Here is a 23342-nt window from a genome sequence, read left to right on the forward strand (position 1 = left end):
CAAGTTCTTAAGTCTGTATTTGTTACCTTTAATAAGCTCGATTACCTTATATGGACCCAAAAATTTCTTAGTTAACTTGTACATAGGACCAGACCTGTGTTGGTTAAGTATCATTACTACAGATCCAATAGTTATTTTATTGGGTTTAGCTCGTGCATTCCTTGCTAGAGTGAACTCGGCTGTTGCTTTGGACAGTTGTTCTCGTATTTTCTTGAATACTAATTGCATTTGTCTACGCTTCACTTGAACAAAATCATCTACGTTATATAAGGGAGTAGGAGGTACGTTAATCAATTCATTAGGGAGGATCTTATCTGTACCATAAAGAATAGCGTGAGGTGTGTCACCAGTAGAAACATTAATTGAAGAATTTATAGCACACTGAATTAAGGGTATAAAATCATCCCAATTGTTGTTATCAAAATTCAACGTGACTCTCAAGGCATCTAACACTTTCCTGTTAGTACGTTCAGCTAGTCCATTACTTGCCGGATGGTAAGGCATAATGCTACATTTTTTGATGTTATATAAATCACACAAGCTAGTTAGAATACTATTACTGAATTCCGGACCATTATCTGAAAGGATTACTTTAGGCATACTATATCTACAAATTATTTGGTCATGGAATGCGCTGGCTATGGTTTCTGCTGTTTTGTTCGGGATAGGAACTAGTTCGCAAAACCGTGAAAAATTATCGACCATTACAAGCAAATGTTTGTTCCCTTTCTCTGTTTCCGCAAAATTTGTCAATAAATCCATCGATATTCGTTCCCAAGGAGCTTTAGTTGCTGGGTACAACTGACATACATTTCAACTGACAGAATTTGAGTATAACATGTGGTAGTGTGTGGTAGTGGTGTGTGGTAGTGGTGGTGGTGGTGTGTGGTAGAGTGATTGCGTGGTGGAAGTAGAGTGCTTGCGCCCGTGTACAGCCTCCAGAGGTTGCCAGGCTCTCTGGGGGTACACCATGTTTATAGTTTAAATATTCTGACGTTCAAATTCCTTGTGGAATCTTCCCCTCTATTGTGGGTAGAGGTGGCTTTTACAACTTCTTCCTTCAGTGCATTCTACCTGCTGAACACCTGCACAGTTTTCCTTACATTTCTTAGAATCATTTGCGTTTCTAGTTTCCATTTATATCCTCTCGTTCCACCTTCTCTCACTTTAGGAAGACTGACCTTGTCCGCCTTGTCTATTCCCCGTAGTATCTTGTATTCTGTGATCATATCTCCTCTGTTGCTGATCTCTACGGTTGTGCCACGGATCTTCTTAGATCGATCGTGAACCACTTGACTCGCCTCCCGGACCTCAATTAATCCCGGGCTGGGAATCGCTGGGCCTTGGGGCCCACCTTCTCACCCGGCCCCTTACAAGTTACCAAGTTATTGTGTGTGATCTTACCTAACTCAGCGTGAGTGGTGGTTATCTTGAGGTTATCTTGAGATGATTTCGGGGCTTTTAGTGTCCCCGCGGCCCGGTCCTCGACCAGGACTCCACCCCCAGGAAGCAGCCCGTGACAGCTGACTAACACCCAGGTACCTATTTTACTGCTAGGTAACAGGGGCATAGGGTGAAAGAAACTCTGCCCATTGTTTCTCGCCGGCGTCCGGGATCGAACTCGGGACCACAGGATCACAAGTCCAGCGTGCTGTCCGCTCGGCCGACTCGAACGCTTGTACTGAAGTAGTTTTCAATTACCCAAATACAATTAGGGAAAGGGAAGGCAAGGGAACTATTAGGGGGAATGCGCCAAGCCATTACGACTATATAGCACTTAGAAGGGGGTCAGAATAAGGATTTGGGATGGGACGGGTGGAAGGAATGGTGCCCAACCACTTGTGGACGGTCGGGGATTGAACGCCGACCTGCATAAAGCGATACAATTAGGGAAAGGGTTAGAAAGAATAGAGTAAGAGAGGATGGTAATACAGGAGGAATTTATATATTACCGTGTAGAGATTGTAATGAAATCTGTGTAGGGGAAACAGGGCGAAAGCTGGAGATGAAGAACATAAGAAAGCATGAAGAATTCTGACTGGTAACAATGCTGTAGCAAACAATAGTTGGGAAAAGGATCACAATATTGACTTTAAGAAGTGTGAAATAATCTGTAAAAACAATAATATTAGAACTAGTTGACCAGACCACACACTAGAAGTTGAAGGGACGACGACGTTCCGACGATAACCAATCGACTTGAGAATGGTCCAGGACGGACCGAAACGTCGTCGTCCCTTCAACTTCTAGTGTGTGGTCTGGTCAACATACTTCAGCCACGTTATTGTGACTCATCGCCTGCATTAGAACTAGAAGGGTAGTGGAAGAGGTTCTAATACTCTGAATACTTTCCCTGGCAACAAAAGCTTCACTTGAGAGGACAGCTTTACTAGCAAAATGATTCTGAGTGAATTAAAATTAGATCTCAATAAATAGATGCATGCAAGCAGTGCCACTGGCCGCGTTGCTTGCGGGGTGAAGCCTTACAGCCCCGCTCCTGTGCCAGGTAAGTCCTCTACGGGCTCACCATAGCCCGTGCTACTTGGAATGTTTTGTCCTGAATAGCTGAATCTTAAACAACAACAACCTTGCGGGTAACGAGCGCGTTACGAGGGACAACATCTAGATGAAAACCTCATTTAATAACAACTTCAGTTCCCAGAATAACAGCATTACGGAAAGGACACGTGACCACATTTCCGTAGAAGACATTACCGCACGCACGTCGTTAGTCGGGAATAGTGGTGACTACACACAGAGATCACACTAACGTGATGCATCAAATGAACAAATCCACAAGGGCCGTGGCGAGGGTTCGAACCTACGTCACGGCCCTTGTGGATTTGTTCATTTGATGCATCACGCTATTGTGATTTCTGTGTGTTACAAGAGATATCTTCTGGACGAGGCGGCCTGCCAGCACAGCCGAGGGGCCAGATTCACGAAGTAATTACGCAAGCACTTACGAACGTGTACATCTTTCCTCAATCTTTGACGGCTTTGGTTACATTTATTAAACAGTTTACAAGCATGAAAACTTCCCAATCAACTGTTGTTATTGTTATAAACAGCCTCCTGGTGCTTCGGAGCTCATTTACTGTTTAATAATTGTAAACAAAGCCGCCAAAGATTGAGAAAAGATGTACAGGTTCGTAAGTACTTGCGTAACTACTTCGTGAATCTGGCCCGAGGCCTCCTGGGTGACATAATGTACTACCACACTCACAGGAAGATACACTTACAGAAAGTGTACTTCTACCGGCGTTAAAAGTGGCCATTAGTCAGCTGATTTACGTGTAAACGTTGCCAAACCTCTCGTGGAGCCACGAGAGGCACTTGGCACACGTGCAGAGCTGGGGAGGGGCGGCAATATGTTACTTTGGTCATGACGGCCTCGGAGTCCAGCAGCTGAGCTGCTCGCTCTTCTTCCTCCTCCTCTCAGCCCTCTCTTTAATCCTCTCTTTTTCTCCTCCTCTCCGTACTTCCTCCTCTCGTTACGTCTCCTCTAGCTCTTAGAGGAGTTAACATAACAATAACAAAATTATGTTGATACCTGGTTGATACCTGGTTGATGGGGTTCTGGGAGTTCTTCTACTCCCCAAGCCCGGCCCGAGGCCAGGCTTGACTTGTTCAGACTTGTTCTGAAGGTTCTATGAACCTTCTTTTTAATCACTCTAAAATCTTATGGAGCATACCGGTAGCACCACTGGTCTGTAGTTCAGTGGCTTCTGGTGTCTCTGTTTAATGTGAGGAGTTGAAGACTATCACAAGGGACTGTTTTAGAGTCCATGGTTCGATCTTGTCGGGGGCCTGTGGCTTTCATCTCATTCAGTTCCTCTAATTGTTACTTTAACTTACTCGACTGTCACTTCCATTTCGACCAGTCTTTTCTTGTCGTTGTGACTGTTCTCTAAGACGTCGTAGATTTGTAGGGGGGGGGGGGGGGGTTAGCTCTTCTGTCTTAAAGTCTTCCTCGGAGCTTTTATTGACGCCTGTGGACACTTCTTGGTGTGGACTCCTCTTGTGTGTATCCTGGTTACATGTTCATATAATATCATCTTCCTCATGTGCCGGTAGAGTAGCTTGGGTTGATCCTTGGCTTTGGGTGCTATATACTGATCCTTGGTCTTGCGTGCTATATCCTGATCCTTGGCTTTGGGCGCTATATCCTGATCCTTGGTCTTGCGTGCTATATCCTGATCCTTGGCTTTGGGCGCTATATCCTGATCCTTGGTCTTAGGTGCTATATCCTGATCCTTGGCTTTGGGGGCTATATTCTGATCCTTGGCTTTGGGCGCTATATCCTGATCCTTGGCTTTGGGGGCTATATCCTGATCCTTGGTCTTAGGTGCTATATCCTGATCCTTGGCTTTGGGGGCTATATCCTGATCCTTGGTCTTAGGTGCTATATCCTGATCCTTGACTTTGGGGGCTATATTCTGATCCTTGGCTTTGGGGGCTATATCCTGATCCTTGGCTTTGGGGGCTATATCCTGATCCTTGGTCTTAGGTGCTATATCCTGATCCTTGGCTTTGGGGGCTATACCCTGATCCTTGGCTTTGGGGGCTATATCCTGATCCTTGGCTTTGGGGGCTATATCCTGATCCTTGGCCTTGGGTGCTATATCCTGATCCTTGGCCTTGGGTGCTATATCCTGATCCTTGGCCTTGGGTGCTATATCCTGATCCTTGGCTTTGGGTGCTATATCCTGATCCTTGGCTTTGGGTGCTATATCCTGATCCTTGGCTTTGGGGGCTATATCCTGATCCTTGGCCTTGGGTGCTATATCCTGATCCTTGGCCTTGGGTGCTATATCCTGATCCTTGGCCTTGGGTGCTATATCCTGATCCTTGGCTTTGGGTGCTATATCCTGATCCTTGGCTTTGGGTGCTATATCCTGATCCTTGGCTTTGGGGGCTATATCCTGATCCTTGGCCTTGGGTGCTATATCCTGATCCTTGGCTTTGGGTGCTATATCCTGATCCTTGGCTTTGGGTGCTATATCCTGATCCTTGGCTTTGGGGGCTATATCCTGATCCTTGGCCTTGGGTGCTATATCCTGATCCTTGGCCTTGGGTGCTATATCCTGATCCTTGGCCTTGGGTGCTATATCCTGATCCTTGGCCTTGGGGGCTATATCCTGATCCTTGGCCTTGGGTGCTATATTCTGATCCTTGGCCTTGGGTGCTATATCCTGATCCTTGGCCTTGGGTGCTATATCCTGATCCTTGGCTTTGGGTGCTATATCCTGATCCTTGGCCTTGGGTGCTATATCCTGATCCTTGGCCTTGGGTGCTATATCCTGATCCTTGGCCTTGGGTGCTATATCCTGATCCTTGGCTTTGGGTGCTATATCCTGATCCTTGGCTTTGGGTGCTATATCCTGATCCTTGGCCTTGGGTGCTATATCCTGATCCTTGGCCTTGGGTGCTATATCCTGATCCTTGGCTTTGGGTGCTATATCCTGATCCTTGGCTTTGGGTGCTATATCCTGATCCTTGGCTTTGGGTGCTATATCCTGATCCTTGGCTTTGGGTGCTATATCCTGATCCTTGGCTTTGGGTGCTATATCCTGATCCTTGGCTTTGGGTGCTATATCCTGATCCTTGGCCTTGGGTGCTATATCCTGATCCTTGGCCTTGGGTGCTATATCCTGATCCTTGGCTTTGGGTGCTATATCCTGTTTCTCTTGCTATTCTCCCAGTTCCTGTGTATTAATTCCTCGCCCTTGTGTATATGTTGTGGTTATGTTTTCTGTGCTGTATTTCTTCCATGTTCTTCTCCTTTTCCATTTGTTCCTCTAAGCATTGTCTATTAAACTGTGGATAATGGTTTTATCATAGTTCTTTTATCCTCTAGAGACGGAATAAATTTTCTTTCAGCTTCTTTGCATATATTCAAAGAAGCTGAAGTCGTGTGAGTTCCAAATAGCTGCCCCAATGTACACAATTTTAAAAGATGATGTTCTTTGAAATTTTAATAAAAAAAAACGCTATAATACTGATTTCTTTTACAATTTCCCTTGTAAACATTAATATTATTAAAACCAAATTACATATAGACCCTTCTATATACATCTGTCAGGTGGTGGGTCTTTATTAAGGCCTGTCGGCCGTCTATCACTCCATCATAGGAGGACGTAATGTATGGGGGGTTTGATAGGGCTGGTAAGAGCCCGACTTTGGTTAGAAGACACATAAAATGCTTTTTTTCTCTCATATATTCAAAGAAGCTTATATTATTTTCTTTCTTACTTCTATTTCCTATGGTTTTCTAAGAATTCTCAGATGTTCTGGTTCCCCATTTATCTAGTCATATATTCCTCTCTTCTTTTCCTCTTGTCACAGCCTTTATAACAACATAATTAAAGATTAATTCCCAGTGATCACTTGTTCTCACTGTCATTTCATGTTCAGTGTTCTCAATGTTCATTTCGTTTTGTGTGAAGACTGTGTTCAATCTTGTAGGTCAGGTCCCTACCATCTTCTCCTTGTTCCCCCTCTAACATGTTGTGTTAGGATGTTTGTTTTAGCAACTTCTACCAGTTTTGCTCTCCAAGTTTCTGCTCTTGGAACTTTGATTCCAAGTCAGTTTGCCCACGATTGAAATCTCCCATTACTATCATCTTTGCTCTGAGTCTAAGGGATCAGCTACACTTTGTATAATGTTTATGCTTGCTTGGTTTTCATGCTTATAGTCCTGTCTGTGTGTGTACTTGCCAAGATATAGATATATATATCAGGTTATATTAGGATATAAACTCGCCCAGCATATATCAGGAACGAGACAGCAGCAGTGGAAAAGAGAAGGAAAGGAAGACGGACGGAGGGAGAGAGAGAGAGAGAGAGAGAGAGAGAGAGAGAGAGAGAGAGAGACTCATATATCTCCCGCATGTTCACCAACTCTCTCATAACCATCAAACTTTTTTCCTGCTTCACACCCGACTCCCCTCACTGCCTCTTCTCCCCTCACTGCCTCTTCTCCCCTCACTGCCTTTTCCTTGTGTCCCTTTGCCCCCACAAGGGAGTGAAAGGGGGGGGGGACGTTCAAGGAGGATGAGGGGGACCCCTGGAAAGGAAGGGTATTGAAAATGTTGTGAAAATGGGGCTACAAGACTGAGTAAAATAGGTCAAGGTGGCCAGGTGGACCTCTCTCGCATCATCCTGAGGGGTCCAGGACCACCTCTAGAGGTCCAGGACCACCTCTAGAGGTCCAGGACCACCTCTAGAGGTCCAGGACCACCTCTAGAGGTCCAGGGGTCACCCCTAGAGGTCTAGGGCCATCTCTATTGGTCCAGGGTCTCCTCAAGTGGTCCTGTGTCACCTCTTTTGGTCCAGGGCCATCTCCAGTGAGCCAGGACCACCTCCAGTGGTCCAGGGCCACCTCCAGTGGGCCAGAACCACCTCCTGTGGTCCGGAGCCTCTCTCAAACGGTCTTTGAACACACAAAAGAATAACATTTAGTTTTAGTCCGTCAGAGAAGCATTTCTGGGCGCAATTCGAACACAAGAAAAGAGCAAAGCGCACCGCAAGAAATAAAAAAAAGAGTTGAAATGTAATCAGGTGTGACGTGTGTAGAGAGTTTTCCATCAATTATCAAGTGGGACGGGATGATATTTTGTCGACGGAGCCCGACAGCTGTCCGGCCCCTTGTGGTGACGGTGTACGTCAACTGTCTAATGTGGCTCGACGGTTCCTTCGTCACCCCTCGGTGGACAGTCGCTTGAGGCGGGTCTCACTCAACTTTGCAGGGTCAATGGTCTGGGGTACGGGACGAACATAGGCTGCTTGGTGTCGGCTTAACTTAAATGTTTTCAATGTTTTAAATAAATAATAACAGTTATAGACCTTCCCATGCTATTTGTCATGGATTAAAGTATTTGGTTTGATTGTTGTTGAGTTTCTAGTGACCGTAATAATGTATTTTGAGAGACTCACAGTTGTATCAGTGCTTCTTAACAGTAATACATTTTATGAGAATTATGAGGAGAGGGATTGCTTAGTGGTGGGAGTGTGTGAGGTGGTGAGGGGGGGGGGGGGGTAGAGGAGAGGGGTGGACTGGGGGGGGGGGGGGGCGACGTGTTGATAGAGAACAAACAAGGGGGCGTGATAGCCACAGTGACCTCACCTTTACCACACATCTCCACAGTGTGTGTGCTGACCTGCTTGTGTGAGTCAGGTCATTACCTGCTCCTGAGAACCAGGTCATCACCTGCTCCTGAGAACCAGGTCAGCACCTGCTCCTGAGAACCAGATCAGCACCTGCTCCTGAGAACCAGGTCATCACCTGCTCCTGAGAACCAATTCATCACCTGCTCCTGAGAACCAGGTCATCACCTGCTCCTGAGAACCAGGTCAGCACCTGCTCCTGAGAACCAGGTCATCACCTGCTCCTGAGAACCAGGTCATCACCTGCTCCTGAGAACCAATTCATCACCTGCTCCTGAGAACCAGGTCATCACCTGCTCCTGAGAACCAGGTCATCACCTGCTCCTGAGAACCAATTCATCACCTGCTCCTGAGAACCAAGTCATCACCTGCTCCTGAGAACCAGGTCATCACCTGCTCCTGAGAACTAATTCATCACCTGCTCCTGAGAACCAAGTCATCACCTGCTCCTGAGAACCAGGTCAGCACCTGCTCCTGAGAACCAGGTCAGCACCTGCTCCTGAGAACCAGGTCATCACCTGCTCCTGAGAACTAATTCATCACCTGCTCCTGAGAACCAAGTCATCACCTGCTCCTGAGAACCAGGTCAGCACCTGCTCCTGAGAACCAGGTCATCACCTGCTCCTGAGAACCAGGTCATCACCTGCTCCTGAGAACCAGGTCATCACCTGCTCCTGAGAACCAGGTCATCACCTGCTCCTGAGAACCAAGTCATCACCTGCTCCTGAGAACCAGGTCAGCACCTGCTCCTGAGAACCAGGTCATCACCTGCTCCTGAGAACCAGGTCATCACCTGCTCCTGAGAACCAGGTCATCACCTGCTCCTGAGAACCAGGTCATCACCTGCTCCTGAGAACCAGGTCATCACTTGCTCCTGAGAACCAGGTCATCACCTGCTCCTGAGAACCAATTCATCACCTGCTCCTGAGAACCAGGTCATCACCTGCTCCTGAGAACCAATTCATCACCTGCTCCTGAGAACCAATTCATCACCTGCTCCTGAGAACCAGGTCATCACCTGCTCCTGAGAACCAGGTCATCACCTGCTCCTGAGAACCAGGTCATCACCTGCTCCTGAGAACCAATTCATCACCTGCTCCTGAGAACCAGGTCATCACCTGCTCCTGAGAACCAATTCATCACCTGCTCCTGAGAACCAGGTCATCACCTGCTCCTGAGAACCAATTCATCACCTGCTCCTGAGAACCAGGTCATCACCTGCTCCTGAGAACCAATTCATCACCTGCTCCTGAGAACCAATTCATCACCTGCTCCTGAGAACCAGGTCATCACCTGCTACTGAGAACCAGGTCATCACCTGCTCCTGAGAACCAGGTCATCACCTGCTCCTGAGAACCAGGTCATCACCTGCTCCTGAGAACCAGGTCATCACCTGCTACTGAGAACCAGGTCATCACCTGCTCCTGAGAACCAGGTCATCACCTGCTCCTGAGAACCAGGTCATCACCTGCTCCTGAGAACCAGGTCATCACCTGCTCCTGAGAACCAGGTCATCACCTGCTCCTGAGAACCAGGTCATCACCTGCTCCTGAGAACCAATTCATCACCTGCTGCTGAGAACCAAGTCATCACCTGCTCCTGAGAACCAGGTCAGCACCTGCTCCTGAGAACCAGGTCATCACCTGCTTATTAGTCAGGTCATGATAAGATATAATGAGCTATGCTGATGTAGTTTTGTAGTGTGTCGAGGAGCACAATATCAGCCACAATGAGAGTCAACAATAACAGTAACACATGCAGGCGATGAGTCACAATAACGTGGCTGAAGTATGTTGACCAGACCACACACTAGAAAGTGAAGGGACGACGACGTTTCGGTCCGTCCTGGACCATTCTGGACCTGGACCAATCGACTTGATAATGGTCCAGGACGGACCGAAACGTCGTCGTCCCTTCACCTTCTAGTGTGTGGTCTGGTCAACAATAACAGTAACACACTTTACTCACACAGGAAATATAAAGAGTAAATAAACCAACAAATTTGATCAGAAAACCACAGATGGCCGGTCGAAGGGAGCCGGTCGGCCGAGCGGACAGCACGCTGGACTTGTGATACTGTGGTCCTGGGTTCGATCCCAGGCGCCGGCGAGAAACAATGGGCAGAGTTTCTTTCACTCTATGCCCCTGTTACCTAGCAGTAAAATAGGTACCTGGGTGTTAGTCAGCTGTTACGGGCTGCTTCCTGGGGGTGGAGGCCTGGTCGAGGACCGGGCCGCGGGGACACTAAAGCCCCGAAATCATCTCAAGATAACCACAGATGACTGAGAAGACCACTTGGACAGGATGGTAGGGACGGCCTCGCCTCTTGCGGGTCGGCCATCAGTCCACGACTGTCCAATTAAGTGGTTGGGCACCATGGAGAAAGTTGCAAATAAAAGCACTGAAAAAATATTGGCAATCATTATAAAAAAAAAGTTTATTTTTTTTTACAATTGGTAAAAAACAATAATTAAAACGATGTGTAAATATCATGGAAAGGTAATATGCATTTATGGAACCAAAGGCACAAATGCCAGTTTAGGAAGCTGTTACCCATGCAGCTACTGCGATCTTTTATCACTATTAAAATTAGTTGTATTACTACTACTGTATTGGTACCAAAATTAGGCGAATCGTGACCAAAACTACAGTACCCTGGATCATGACGGAGACCTCTCAACCCCTTACCAGGAGCGACTCATAATATACCTTGGAGTTACCTTGGAGTTGTTCCGGGGCTTAGCGTCCCCGCGGCCCGGTCGTCGACCAGGCCTCCTAGTTGCTGGACTGGTCAACAAGGCTGTTTAACACGGCTGCTCGCAGCCTGACGTATGAACCACAGCCTGGTTGATCAGGTATATGGTAAGTCTTTTATATTTGCCAACATACAAGGTCTAAAGCCAAAACGGAGTAAGACTTATGCTCATACATGTCCTCCTAATAGCCGAATTCAGTATTAATAGCATTCACATAAGCCCACACGGGAGATTATACGGACAGTAAAGTCTGAATCTCAAAATATAATTTATCCTTTGCAGACCAGACGCAAATCATCACTAAAAGACGCTGAGAAGTATTGTCTTGCACAAGGCAGCAGGAAATAATATGATTTTTAAGTGATAAATCCCGTATACTTAGATATGGTAAAATGAAGAACTTAAACAATATATATGGCACAAGACACCACGTCTCCTCGTAGAAGGACAACGATATGTAAAGTATCTGGGAATTATAATGTCAGATGACCTGACATTAAGTGAGGATAGCAAGTCAGGCAGAAAATGATAGGATTAAGCTTCTCATAATCCTATCATTATGATAGGATTAAGGGTGGATTATGAGAAGCCTCACATTACACCACAATGCTCTTACTGTTCTAATCACTTGGCCTTACTAATCACTAATCTTACTGTTCTAATTTCTAGTCCTGAGAAATTCTCGGTATTCACTTTGTATCAAACAGAAGAGAGATCTGAAATAGAGGTAATACAGAGAGCACATAAGGCATATATATATATATATATATATATATATATATATATATATATATATATATATATATATATATATATATATATATATATATATATATATATATATATATATATATTATATAACACCAATATTATTGGGACATTCTGAATTTTGTGATGCAAACTGAACCTATATCAGTCGTGTTGCTCGAATGGTCAACTTTACTTTGGATTTTGAAAGTAAAATAAAGTAAAGATAATACAACATTATCGCGTTTTAAATTCTAGGTTAAATAGTGATCGATGCACAGAATAAGGTCTGATTTCGACGGGTGTAAAGCTGTTTAGTCTAGCCATTGTTTTAATGATTTGTACAAGTTGTTAGTAATAAAGTTTCTGTTGATGGGCGCCGCCTAGTGCTTCGTAAGTATGGGGGGTTGTAGGGTATTATTGTGGCTTAGAAAGTTATAATTATAACAGAGAGAGCAGACAATAAGATGATGTAATGAGGGTGTTTCCTGTTGTGATGAAGCAAGTCGAACATCCGTTGCTCCAACACTGTTGGTGACTCCTGCTGACAGCTTTGGTGGCGGTGGTGGTGGTGGTGGTGTCCACACCTGCAAAGACTACAACTCTTCACAGACACACTTACACAGGTGTATCTTTCATACACTTCTCCGTCACCTCCAGTACCCCAGCCCCCCTCTCCCGACCACAACATTCCCCCCCCCCCCCCACACACACCCCACTTCCCCACCCCCCACTATCAATCCCCCCCCCCCCTCCATTATCAAAACTATGTTTCCAGTATGAATTATTTATGGAAAAAAAAAATCCGGTGTGCCTTTTCCTTCACTAAAAGGAAACAATAGCATTGCGTGAAGGCCAGGGGAACCTGATATTAACATGCCCGATGCCAACTATCACAGGTCGAGCAGTCAGTATGAGAAGAGCATCAACTTTACCTGCAAATGTGAGTTATATTTAACATATCCTGCTAAAAAAACCGGTGTTTTAATTCTGCATAGAATCACCACCACCACCATCACCCCCCACCACCACCACCACCAGCACCACCACCACCAGCACCACCACCACCACCACCACCCCCACCACCCCCCCCCCACCCCCACCACCACCACCACCACCACCACCAGCACCACCCCCACCACAACCACCACCACCCCCACCACCACCCCCCACCACCCCCACCACCACCCCCCACCACCACCACCACCACCACCAGCACCACCACCACCACCACCACCCCCACCACCACCCCCCCACCCCCACCACCACCACCACCACCACCACCACCAGCACCACCACCACCACCACCACCAGCAGCGTGGTCACTACTGGTAGTAAACTATCAGAACTCTCAGGACTGTCACAACACGGCTGCAAAATTGTTGCATATAAAATTCTGGCGTCCTATTTTGCTTGCCGAGGACGCCATTAATGATTCATTAAAAGTTCACAGAGCAATTGTGAAGCCCGGGTAAAAATGCGCGGGTAAAAGTGCGCGGGAAAAAACGCGCGGGAAAAAATGCGCGGGAAAAAATGCGCGGGGTCTATTGGCAAGAAAGTGCTGTCATAGGCTCCCTACCTCCGTCATCACTATTACCACCACCAACCACGATTACCACCACCCCTACCACCACAACCACCACCCCTACCACCACAACCACCACCACCACAAATACCACCACCTCCACCTCTACCACCACCACCAATATCATGTTTTCAATAAAACATTCGATACTGTCTCCAAGAACTTTGCATTAAAGCAAACGTTCGCTCAATAATAGAACCACTGCGAACCAACTTGTCCTCCTACAACCTGTCCTACAGCCTGTCCTCCTACAACCTGTCCTTCTACAACCTGTCCTCCCACAACCTGTCCTCCTACAACCTGTCCTTTCTACAGAGAACGTCGCTTTTCGCTCTTATGCGTTATCTAAGGCTAGAAATCGTCGTACTAGAAAATAGAAGCGGTTGGCGAAAGTGACATGCTGTCCCATTTTCTGTTGTGGGGCCTCTGGTAGGTTAGGAGAGACCACTGTAAATTGGCCGTTTTCTTAACGTTAAGCAACCTTAGGAGGACGGACTGCGATCGTGTTGGTAACGAAAGGCTGTTGTACAAGTTAAGAGAGGTTATCTAGAGGTTATCTTGAGATGATTTCGGGGCTTAGCGTCCTCGCGGCCCGGTCCTCGACCAGGCCACCTCGCAGACCAACTGGCATAACTAGGGCAAACAGCACCTGATTATAATGATACAATATGTACAAATCCACAAGGGCCGTGATGAGGATTCGAACCTACGTCCGAGAGCATCCCAGACGCTGCCTTAAATCGACTGACTGACGATACAATAAGTAGTGATGCAATATGTAGTTAGGAACAAGGCAGACAAATATCATTCCGGAGTCGTTTGATGAGGCCAATTAAGATGCTATCAGCTTGATCACAACAGTGCTCTAAGCTCTATGATCAATAATGGTGGATGATTAATGATCAACTTATATTGATCAAGCTGACGTCTTCATATGCAAGAGGATGTGTCCCGCTAAATTTAGGTGTTCAACAAGTTGGAACATATTGATACAAAATGTCACGTTGTTGACTAGTGTTTCGGACACGGAATCGGAGACGGAGACGCAGCCGGACACGGAGCCGGACACGGAGCCGGAGACACAGCCGGACACGGAGCCGGACACGGAGCCGGACACGGAGCCGGACACTCAGCCGAACACGGAGCCGGACACGGAGCCGGAGACACAGCCGGACACGGAGCCGGCAGCAGCAGGAGAGCCTCGTCCGGTCAGGTTTGTGACAACTGGAACTTTTAGTCAATACTGTCGCCAGTGTCGCGCCGTGGACACCAGGTGGCCGATAACGCCAAAATCACTTCCGGTACCGCGTCAAGGTCTTCTCAGTAGGTGTGATAACTTGATGAGTTGGGAGGTGATGGGTGGTGGGGGTGTGTGGGGGGGGGGGAGGACGTGTCGGCACTGTGAGAGAGAGGGAGAGAGGGGGAGAGAGAGAGGGGGAGTGTCGAGAGAGACTGGGCAGGTGAGGAGGAGATGTAGCGACCGAGACAGTCCCGGAGTTGTTGTTATAGATTCAGCTACTCGGAACAAGTTCCAAGTAGCACGGGCTATGGTGAGCCCGTAGTGGACTTACCTGGCACAGGAGCGGGGCAAGTAGCACGGGCTATGGTGAGCCCGTAGTGGACTTACCTTGCACAGGAGCGGTGCAAGTAGCACGGGCTATGGTGAGCCCGTAGTGGACTTACCTGACATAGGAGCGGTGCAAGTAGCACGGGCTATGGTGATCCCGTAGTGGACTTACGTGGCACAGGAGCGGTGCTGGAGACAGCCCCGCCATCATCCGTCTATATATGCTGAAATACACGTGAAGAACCTCTCACACACAGCTGCCTGACAAGATGGAGCACGCTTAGCTTAGCTGCCAACACACATCTTCAAGAGAAAACTAGATAGTTTTGCAGACGAGGAGTCACAATAACGTGGCTGAAATATGTTGACCAAACCACACGCTAGAAAGTGAAGGGTCGACAGCGACGTTTCGGTCCGTCCTGGACCATTCTCAAATCGGTTGTGTCTTAAGTCCAGATAGTTTTCTTCAAGGAGTGCCGGACGAACCGGTCTGTGGTGGATATGTGGGCCTGCGGGCCGCTCCAAGCAACAGCCTGGTGGACCAAACTCTCACAAGTCAAGCCTGGCCTCGGGCCGGGCTTGGGGAGTAGAAGAACTCCCAGAACCCCATCAACCAGGTATATGTGGGCCTGCGGGCCGCTCCAAGCAACAGCCTGGTGGACCAAACTCTCACAAGTCAAGCCTGGCCTCGGGCCGGGCTTGGGGAGTAGAAGAACTCCCAGAACCCCATCAATTAGGTATATGTGGGCCTGCGGGCCGCTCCAAGCAACAGCCTGGTGGACCAAACTCTCACAAGTCAAGCCTGGCCTCGGGCCGGGCTCGGGGAGTAGAAGAACTCCCAGAACCCCATCAACCAGGTATCAAGCAAACACACACCGCGTCAAAACACCATTTCTTGATGCATTAGACCACCGACCCATTACCAGTACTGAAGGCGAGATAATCGCCACCTGCGCCTTAAGCCCCAGGTACATAATGACAGACAGGCGAGCACTGTATGTGGGAGTTGAAGAGAGACGAACCTAATGGGTGGTAATGGGCACTAATGCGGCCAAGGGTCTTGCCTGCACATAACTGCCTCTAATGACTTACTAACGAGGTAATCTAAGGCATAATTTGCTGGTAAAGGCGTATTATGACCGCGGCGGGGATGAAGAATAAGACCCGCAGACAGAGGGAGCAACAGAGATGTGGCGGGGGTGAGATATGGAGGTAATCTTAGCTGTGAATCATGTTTAGTAGTGAGTGTTGGATCCTTATTAACATACCGGGCTCTCCGGTCACCCCCCCACCTCACTTTTCAACTACCGGGCCGCCCCCGGCACCCACCGCTCACATACCGGGCAGAGCTCCTCTCCATACATTCCCAGCCTCCACCACCTCGTATTCCTCCTCTCAGCTTTCTCACTTTCCTTCACAATGAGATTATTGACAAATTACACAGCAACAGAAGTCTGCTGTTGGTGCTGACGCTGTTGCTGTTATTGACAGAGATAGACAGATTCTCAAGACAATCGACTTGAGAATGGTCCAGGACGGACCGAAACGTCGTCGTCCCTTTACTTTCTAGTGTGTGGTTTGGTCAACATATTTCAGCCACGTTATTGTGACTCCTCGTTTGCATAGACAGATAGACAAACAGACACCCAAACATGGACAATAAATATGTAATACTTAGGATAAAGGAGAATATTATTGCAGTACGTGGGATTGAGCTGTTATGAGTTAATTGAGCGGGGAGGACGTGCTGCATGGGTAACAGCTTCTCCCCCGTATCAACCTACCCTGGCTTTGCGCCCTGGAGAGAGGGGTGACCTGCTGCATGGGTAACAGCTTCTCCCCCGTATCAACCTACCCTGGCTTTGCGCCCTGGAGAGGCCACTCCAGACCGACAACCAGAGCGTAACTCCATAGTCTCCTGAGACTGATGAGTGCCTGTGTCTTCTCTATCGGGTGCCAGTATAGTAGAGACTCCCAGCTTAATCAGTAGTATCTTCTCTCGATTTGTCATGTACAAAAATTCAACATTCTAACTTAAGCGGAAACTAACGACCCCAAGCCTATGCCCGGCCTAGTAAACCTATGCACTGATAACGAGGATTTGTCTACACAGGAACTTTTCGCAGCATGGTGCATTTGGTACATTGGTTACCGTAACGTATCGTAACGTCTTATTAGAGCCGGTCGGCCGAGCGGACAGCACGCTGGACTTGTGATCCTGTGGTCCTGGGTTCGATCCCAGGCGCCGGCGAGAAGCAATGGGCAGAGTTTCTTTCACCCTATGTCCCTGTTACCTAGCAGTAAAATAGGTACCTGGGTGTTAGTCAGCTGTCACGGGCTGCTTCCTGGGGGTGGAGGCCTGGTCGAAGACCGGGCTGCGGGGACACTAAAGCCCCGAAATCATCTCAAGATAACCTCAAGATAGACGTGAGGACGGTTTGTTGATTAAGTGGGCTCCAAGAGGCACAACACAGGCGAGTGTACATAGTTTTCTTGAGGACATATATGCATAGTTTACCGCCTAATGCGACACAGGGTTACCTCTCAACCTGGGTACACTACTCCACAATGTTCGTGCTGCACCTTACACGGAAATATCATAGGTTGACAATTGTTCATCAGATACATTATTTGGTGTTCTTAGAACTTGTGAGTGAGTGGAGGCTGTGGTCCAGCGTGTGTGTGACTGGGTACAGTTCTGTCTCTCTGTCTCTCTCATCTTGCGTCTCTCTGTCTCTCTCCTCCTGCGTCTCTCTCTCTCTCTCTCTCTCTCTCTCTCTCTCTCTCTCTCTCTCTCTCTCTCTCTCTCTCTCTCTCTCTCTCTCTCTCTCTCTCTCTCTCTCTCTCTCTCTCTCTCCTGCCTTTCAGTGGGTGAGGCGGGATCAGAGGTGGGCTGAGGATCTCCCGGATGGGATCCACCACCTCGGCGATAATTGCGGTATTCAGCTCCTGCAATGACTGCCGCCCCGGATATTGTTTCCCGCCCCCCCCTCCACACTCCTAGACACCCACCACCACCACCACCACCACCACCACCACCACAGTCGCCGCCACCATCACCACCACCACCACCACACTCGCCGCCACCATCACCACCACAGTCGCCGCCACCATCACCACCACACACCATCGTCTACATGAACGATCTACCAGAAGGAATACAGCATCCGAGGTAAGTCCACTACGGGCTCACCATAGCCCGTGCTACTTGGGACTTTTTGTTCCCAGTAGCTGAATCTAAAACAACAACAATGGCAATACAGCTTACGGGCTATTCATGCCCGTGCCACCTCTTGGGTGGCTTAATCTTCATCAATCATCTATCAAGGAACGCAGACTTGTATGAACATGTTTACGGATGATGCTAAGATGCTGGGGAAGATAGAAGACGATTGTCATGCTCTTCAAATTGACTTAGATAAAATAAGTGCTTGGAGCGACATGTGGCCAATGGAATTCAATGTGAATAAATGCCATGGTATGAAATGTGGGATCGGAGAAAATTGACCACACATAAGTTATGTGGAAAGGAATTAAAGAACTCTAATAACGAGGGGCCAGATTCACGAAAGCAGTTACGCAAGCACTTACGAACCTGTACATCTTTTCTCAGTCTTTGGCGGCTTTGTTTACAAATATTAAACAGTTAATGAGCTCCGAAGCACCAAGAGGCTGTTTATAACAATAACAACAGTTGATTGGCAAGTTTTCATGCTTGTAAACTGTAAACTGTTTAATAAATGTAACCAGAGCCGTCAAAGATCGAGAAAAGATGTACACGTTCGTAAGTATTTGCGTAAGTGCTTTCGTGAATCTTGGCCGAGATGTCTGGGTGGTTTTGGATACTGTCACCAGAGGAACACACAAAAAACATTGTGAGAGAAGGGTATGTGTCGCTTTCCAACTGAGACTTGCTTTTATCTACATGGTGAAATACTAAAGAAACTGTTTATGACTTTTATGAGACCGAAATTGGAATATGTAGCAGTTGTATGGTGCCTAAATCTCAAGAAGCACATCAATAAACTGGAAAAGAAGAGTTACGAGGAAAAGCTAAAACAATTATATATTCCAAAACTAGAAGATAGAAAAAATAGTGGTGACATGATCACCACTTACAAAATACTAACAGGAATCGCCCAAATTGACAACGAGGAATTCCCGAAGCCGGGAACCTCACAAACAATAGGACACAGATTCAAGCTAAGGAAACGAAGGTGCCGAAATAATATTAGAAAGTTTTATTTTGCAAACAGAGTGGTAGACGGTTGGAACAAGTTAGGTGAGAAGGTGGTGGAGGCCAAGACCGTCAGTAGTTTCAAGGCGTTATACGACAAAGAGTGCTGGGAAGACGGGCTTATGGTGACCCTGTAACTACTCTTAGGTAATTACATTTAGGTAAATGCACACACGCACACGCGCGCACACACACACACACACACACACACACACACACACACACACACACACACACACACGCACACACACACACACACACACACACACACACACACACACACACACACACACACACACACACACACACACACACACACAGTGAAGGGTCACATCCTGTAAGATATGTGGTAACTGTGGCTTTATCATCAGACGTCCTTCTCTGGCACCACTGCTACCACCACCACCACCACCACCACCACCACCACCACCACCACCACCACCAGCACCCTCACTATTATGGCTACCACCATCATCTAAAAAGAGTCGAGGAGAGAGAGGGATTTGGGAGAGGATATAATTCCAACAATATCTTAAGAGGCACACAGCATACATCGTCCCATATGCTGCCCAGTGACAGCATACGTCACACTGGTAGCATACAGGATGCTGGTAGCATACAGGACGCTGGTAGCATACAGGACACACATCAGAACGCCATTGAGAAACGTTAACCAGGGCACTTTCAAGGTTATTTACACATGTTGACCAAACCACACACTAGAAAGTGAAGGGACGACGACGTTTCGGTCCGTCCTGGACCATTCTCAAGTCGATTGTGAGAATGGTCCACAATCCACTTGAGAATGGTCCAGGACGGACCGAAACGTCGTCGTCCCTTCACTTTCCAGTGTGTGGTCTGGTCAGCATATTTCAGCCCCGTTATTGTGACTCCTCGCCTGTCTATTTACACATCTTTATTGACCTAGGAATATAGCCCAAAAATAAAACAATAAAATAAAAACCCAAATAATAAATAAATAAATAATAAAATAACCCCAAATAATAATAAAGGGATAATATATAAATAAATAATAATAAAAATAATAAATAATAATAATAATAATAATAAAATAAATAATAAATAAATTAATAAATAAATAAATTAAATAATAATAAAAATAATAATAAAAAAGGGATAATAAAACCCCAAAGGATAACATTGACAAGAGGACAAGATTAGGGCCAGAGCTTTGAGGCTAAGCTGAGAGGATGGGTTATGGGACCTAGACTTCACAACCCGGGAGAAATGAGACAGAGAGGAGGACATGATCGCAACATACACGATACTGAGGGGAATAGATAAGGTGGACATGAATAACCACTTTAAAGTGAGGGGAAAGCTGGAAAACTCGAATGAGTTGAAGGAATGTAAGGTAGTAATTGTGCTGTGTTCGGGTGGTTATTTTGAGATGATTTCGGGGCTTTAGTGTCCCCACGGCCCGGTCCTCGACCAGGCCTCCACCCCCAGGAAGCAGCCCGTGACAGCTGACTAACACCCAGGTACCTATTTTACTGCTAGGTAACAGGGGCATAGGGTGAAAGAAACTCTGCCCATTGCTTCTCGCCGGCGCTCGGGATCGAACCCGGGACTACAGGATCACAAGTCCAGCGTGCTGTCCACTCGTCCGACCGGCTCCCCCGGTCGGACGTCTCCCCCAAGTGGTCAGTAAGTTGAATACACTGAAAATGGTAGTCGTGGAAGCCACCTCCATTCACAACTTTAAGGCCTGATTCAATAGGAATTCTAATAGTTAAACTTTATCAGGCCAGTAAGGGAGAGGGCCACAAGGAGCTAGACCTCACGTCCCTGTAGTCACCAATACACAACTACTGATAGGTAAGTTCCAACACCACTCCCACTACCACCAGCAGGACCTCAGGTGGTCCTTGAAACTTTCCAATAAGTTTGCTTCAAGTCCAACCACTTGGGCTGGACGGTAGAGCGACAGTCTCGTTTCATGCAGGTCGGCGTTCAATCCCCTCTGGACGCTAGAGCGACAGTCTCGCTTCACGCAAGTCGGCGTTCAATCCCCCTCGACCGTCCACAAGTGATTGGGCACCATTCCTTTCCCCTCGTCCCATCCCAAGTCCTTATCCTGACCCCTTCCCAGTGCCATATAGTCCTAATGGCTTGGCGTTTTCACCCTTCCCTTCAATTATTTTCATTGCTAACATGTTCCAAAACATTAAATTTAAATGCGTTGTTTCATGCTCAAACTTAAACTCATATTTTCTGCCCCAACATAAGTCTTCGTGAACTTTCTCGTCCACTTGAGATCACTAATGACGGCCATCACATCTACATTCATTTTTAGAGTGTAAATATACCTTGAGGCTACCTTGAGGTGCTTCCGGGGCTTAGCGTCCCCGCGGCCCGGTCGTCGACCAGGCCTCCTGGTTGCTAGACTGGTCAACCAGGCTGTTGGACGCGGCTGCTCGCAACCTAACGTACGAATCACAGCCTGGTTGATCAAACATGATCTAATTTAGTTTTAATTCTTGACCCATAATGAACAGCGAGTGTTCTTCGTGCTGGGGTGTTCTAGCAGGGTGTTCTAGCAGGGTGTTCTAGCAGGGTGTTCTAGCAGGGTGTTCTAGCAGGGTGTTCTAGCAGGGTGTTCTAGCAGGGTGTACTAGCAGGGTGTTCTAGCAGGGTGTTCTAGCAGGGTGTACTAGCAGGGTGTTCTAGCAGGGTGTTCTAACAGGGTGTTCTAGCAGGGTGTTCTAGCACGGTGTTCTAGCACAGTGTTCTAGGGGTGTTCAAATATGACTGTACAGTATGTTCACTCGCAGGATGAGGAACCCAGTGGGTATTTGTCCTATTGGTGGGTGATGTAACTAGTATATTCACTCATACAATGAACAACTTAGGGGGAACGTTCTACCTATGAGAGGAGTTTTGTAAATTCAGGTTGACAATGTATTCACTCACAGGATGAGTGAAGCTTCACAATGAGTTTGCCCTTCGGGGAAAAATTAATAAATAATTATATGACGACAAGGACGACGAAGACAATGAGAGCGAGAGGACGAGAAGATAGAGGAGGAGGCGGAGTAAGGAGAATGTAAGGAGGAAGTAGAGGAGGAGGCGGAGTAAGGAGAATGTAAGGAGGCAGCAGAGACGGTGTGTCGAGGCCAAGCACCCGAGGCGCGGCTCTCCGTGGTCTATCAGTATTGGATCATTGTCCTTGCCTGCGTCTCGCCCTCCCTTACTCCTGATAACTCCTGGTAATATCCCATGGTGGGTGGGAGGACCCAGTCCTCCCACAGTGAATGGAATATCCCATGGTGAGTGGCTGGGCAGGTGGGAGCGCCCCGGTTGGGAGAGGTGGTGTGAAGTCCATGGCTGAGTCCTTCAGTGTCGCGGGGGAGATGGCGTGGGACCTTATCTTGAGGTTATCTTGAAATGATTCCGGGGCTTTTTAGTGTCCCCGCGGCCCGGTGCTCGACCAGGCCTCCACCCCCAGGAAGCAGCCCGTGACAGCTGACTAACACCCAGGTACCTATTTTACTGCTAGGTAACAGGGGCATAGGGTGAAAGAAACTCTGCCCATTGTTTCTCGCCGGCGCCTGGGATCGAACCCAGGACCACAGGATCACAAGTCCAGCGTGCTGTCCGCTCGGCCGACCGGCTCCCTATGGTGGTAATGTTGGCAAGTATTAGGAAAAGGCGGTGTTTTGGTGTGTGTATAATTACACCCCGAGTCGTTCATGTCTAACCATGCCTTGAAACAGTCATCAACACCCAAACTAACGCAGTTTTCATCACTTTATACTTTATTTTCTTTACATCTTTGGTTCATTTTCAATATTTCCGTCGATATGCTGTTTCCTGCATGTGTGTAGGCGAGTCCTGTCTCCCCTTTACTCTCTTTCCTGCATGTGTGTAGGCGAGTCCTGTCTCCCCTTTACTCTCTTTCCTGCATGTGTGTAGGCGAGTCCTGTCTCCCCTTTACTCTCTTTCCTGCATGTGTGTAGGCGAGTCCTGTCTCCCCTTTACTCTCTTTCCTGCATGTGTGTAGGCGAGTCCTGTCTCCCCTTTACTCTCTTTCCTGCATGTGTGTAGGCGAGTCCTGTCTCCCCTTTACTCTCTTTCCTGCATGTGTGTAGGCGAGTCCTGTCTCCCCTTTACTCTCTTTCCTGCATGTGTGTAGGCGAGTCCTGTCTCCCCTTTACTCTCTTTCCTGCATGTGTGTAGGCGAGTCCTGTCTCCCCTTTACTCTCTTTCCTGCATGTGTGTAGGCGAGTCCTGTCTCCCCTTTACTCTCCGCCTCTCACC

The 23342-nt window shown here is 47.6% G+C and overlaps 2 protein-coding genes across 12 annotated transcripts in view; one reads left to right on the forward strand and one right to left on the reverse strand.

The window, feature by feature from the left end:
• Positions 1 to 23342, forward strand: part of LOC123764490 (probable G-protein coupled receptor CG31760) — a 170056-nt gene that overhangs the window by 15856 nt on the left and 130858 nt on the right. The gene's annotated exons all lie outside the window — the stretch shown is intronic.
• LOC138357640 (coiled-coil domain-containing protein 15-like) lies at positions 3948 to 6433 on the reverse strand. The gene is made up of 2 exons (XM_069314643.1): positions 6401 to 6433; positions 3948 to 5693 (listed from the first exon to the last, which is right to left on the reverse strand). Exons 1-2 carry the CDS (start codon positions 6431 to 6433, stop codon positions 3948 to 3950), a joined length of 1779 nt encoding a protein of 592 aa, XP_069170744.1.

Source organism: Procambarus clarkii, chromosome 79 (assembly GCF_040958095.1).
Source record: "Procambarus clarkii isolate CNS0578487 chromosome 79, FALCON_Pclarkii_2.0, whole genome shotgun sequence".
In the NCBI taxonomy this organism is placed as follows: Eukaryota; Metazoa; Arthropoda; class Malacostraca; order Decapoda; family Cambaridae; genus Procambarus; species Procambarus clarkii.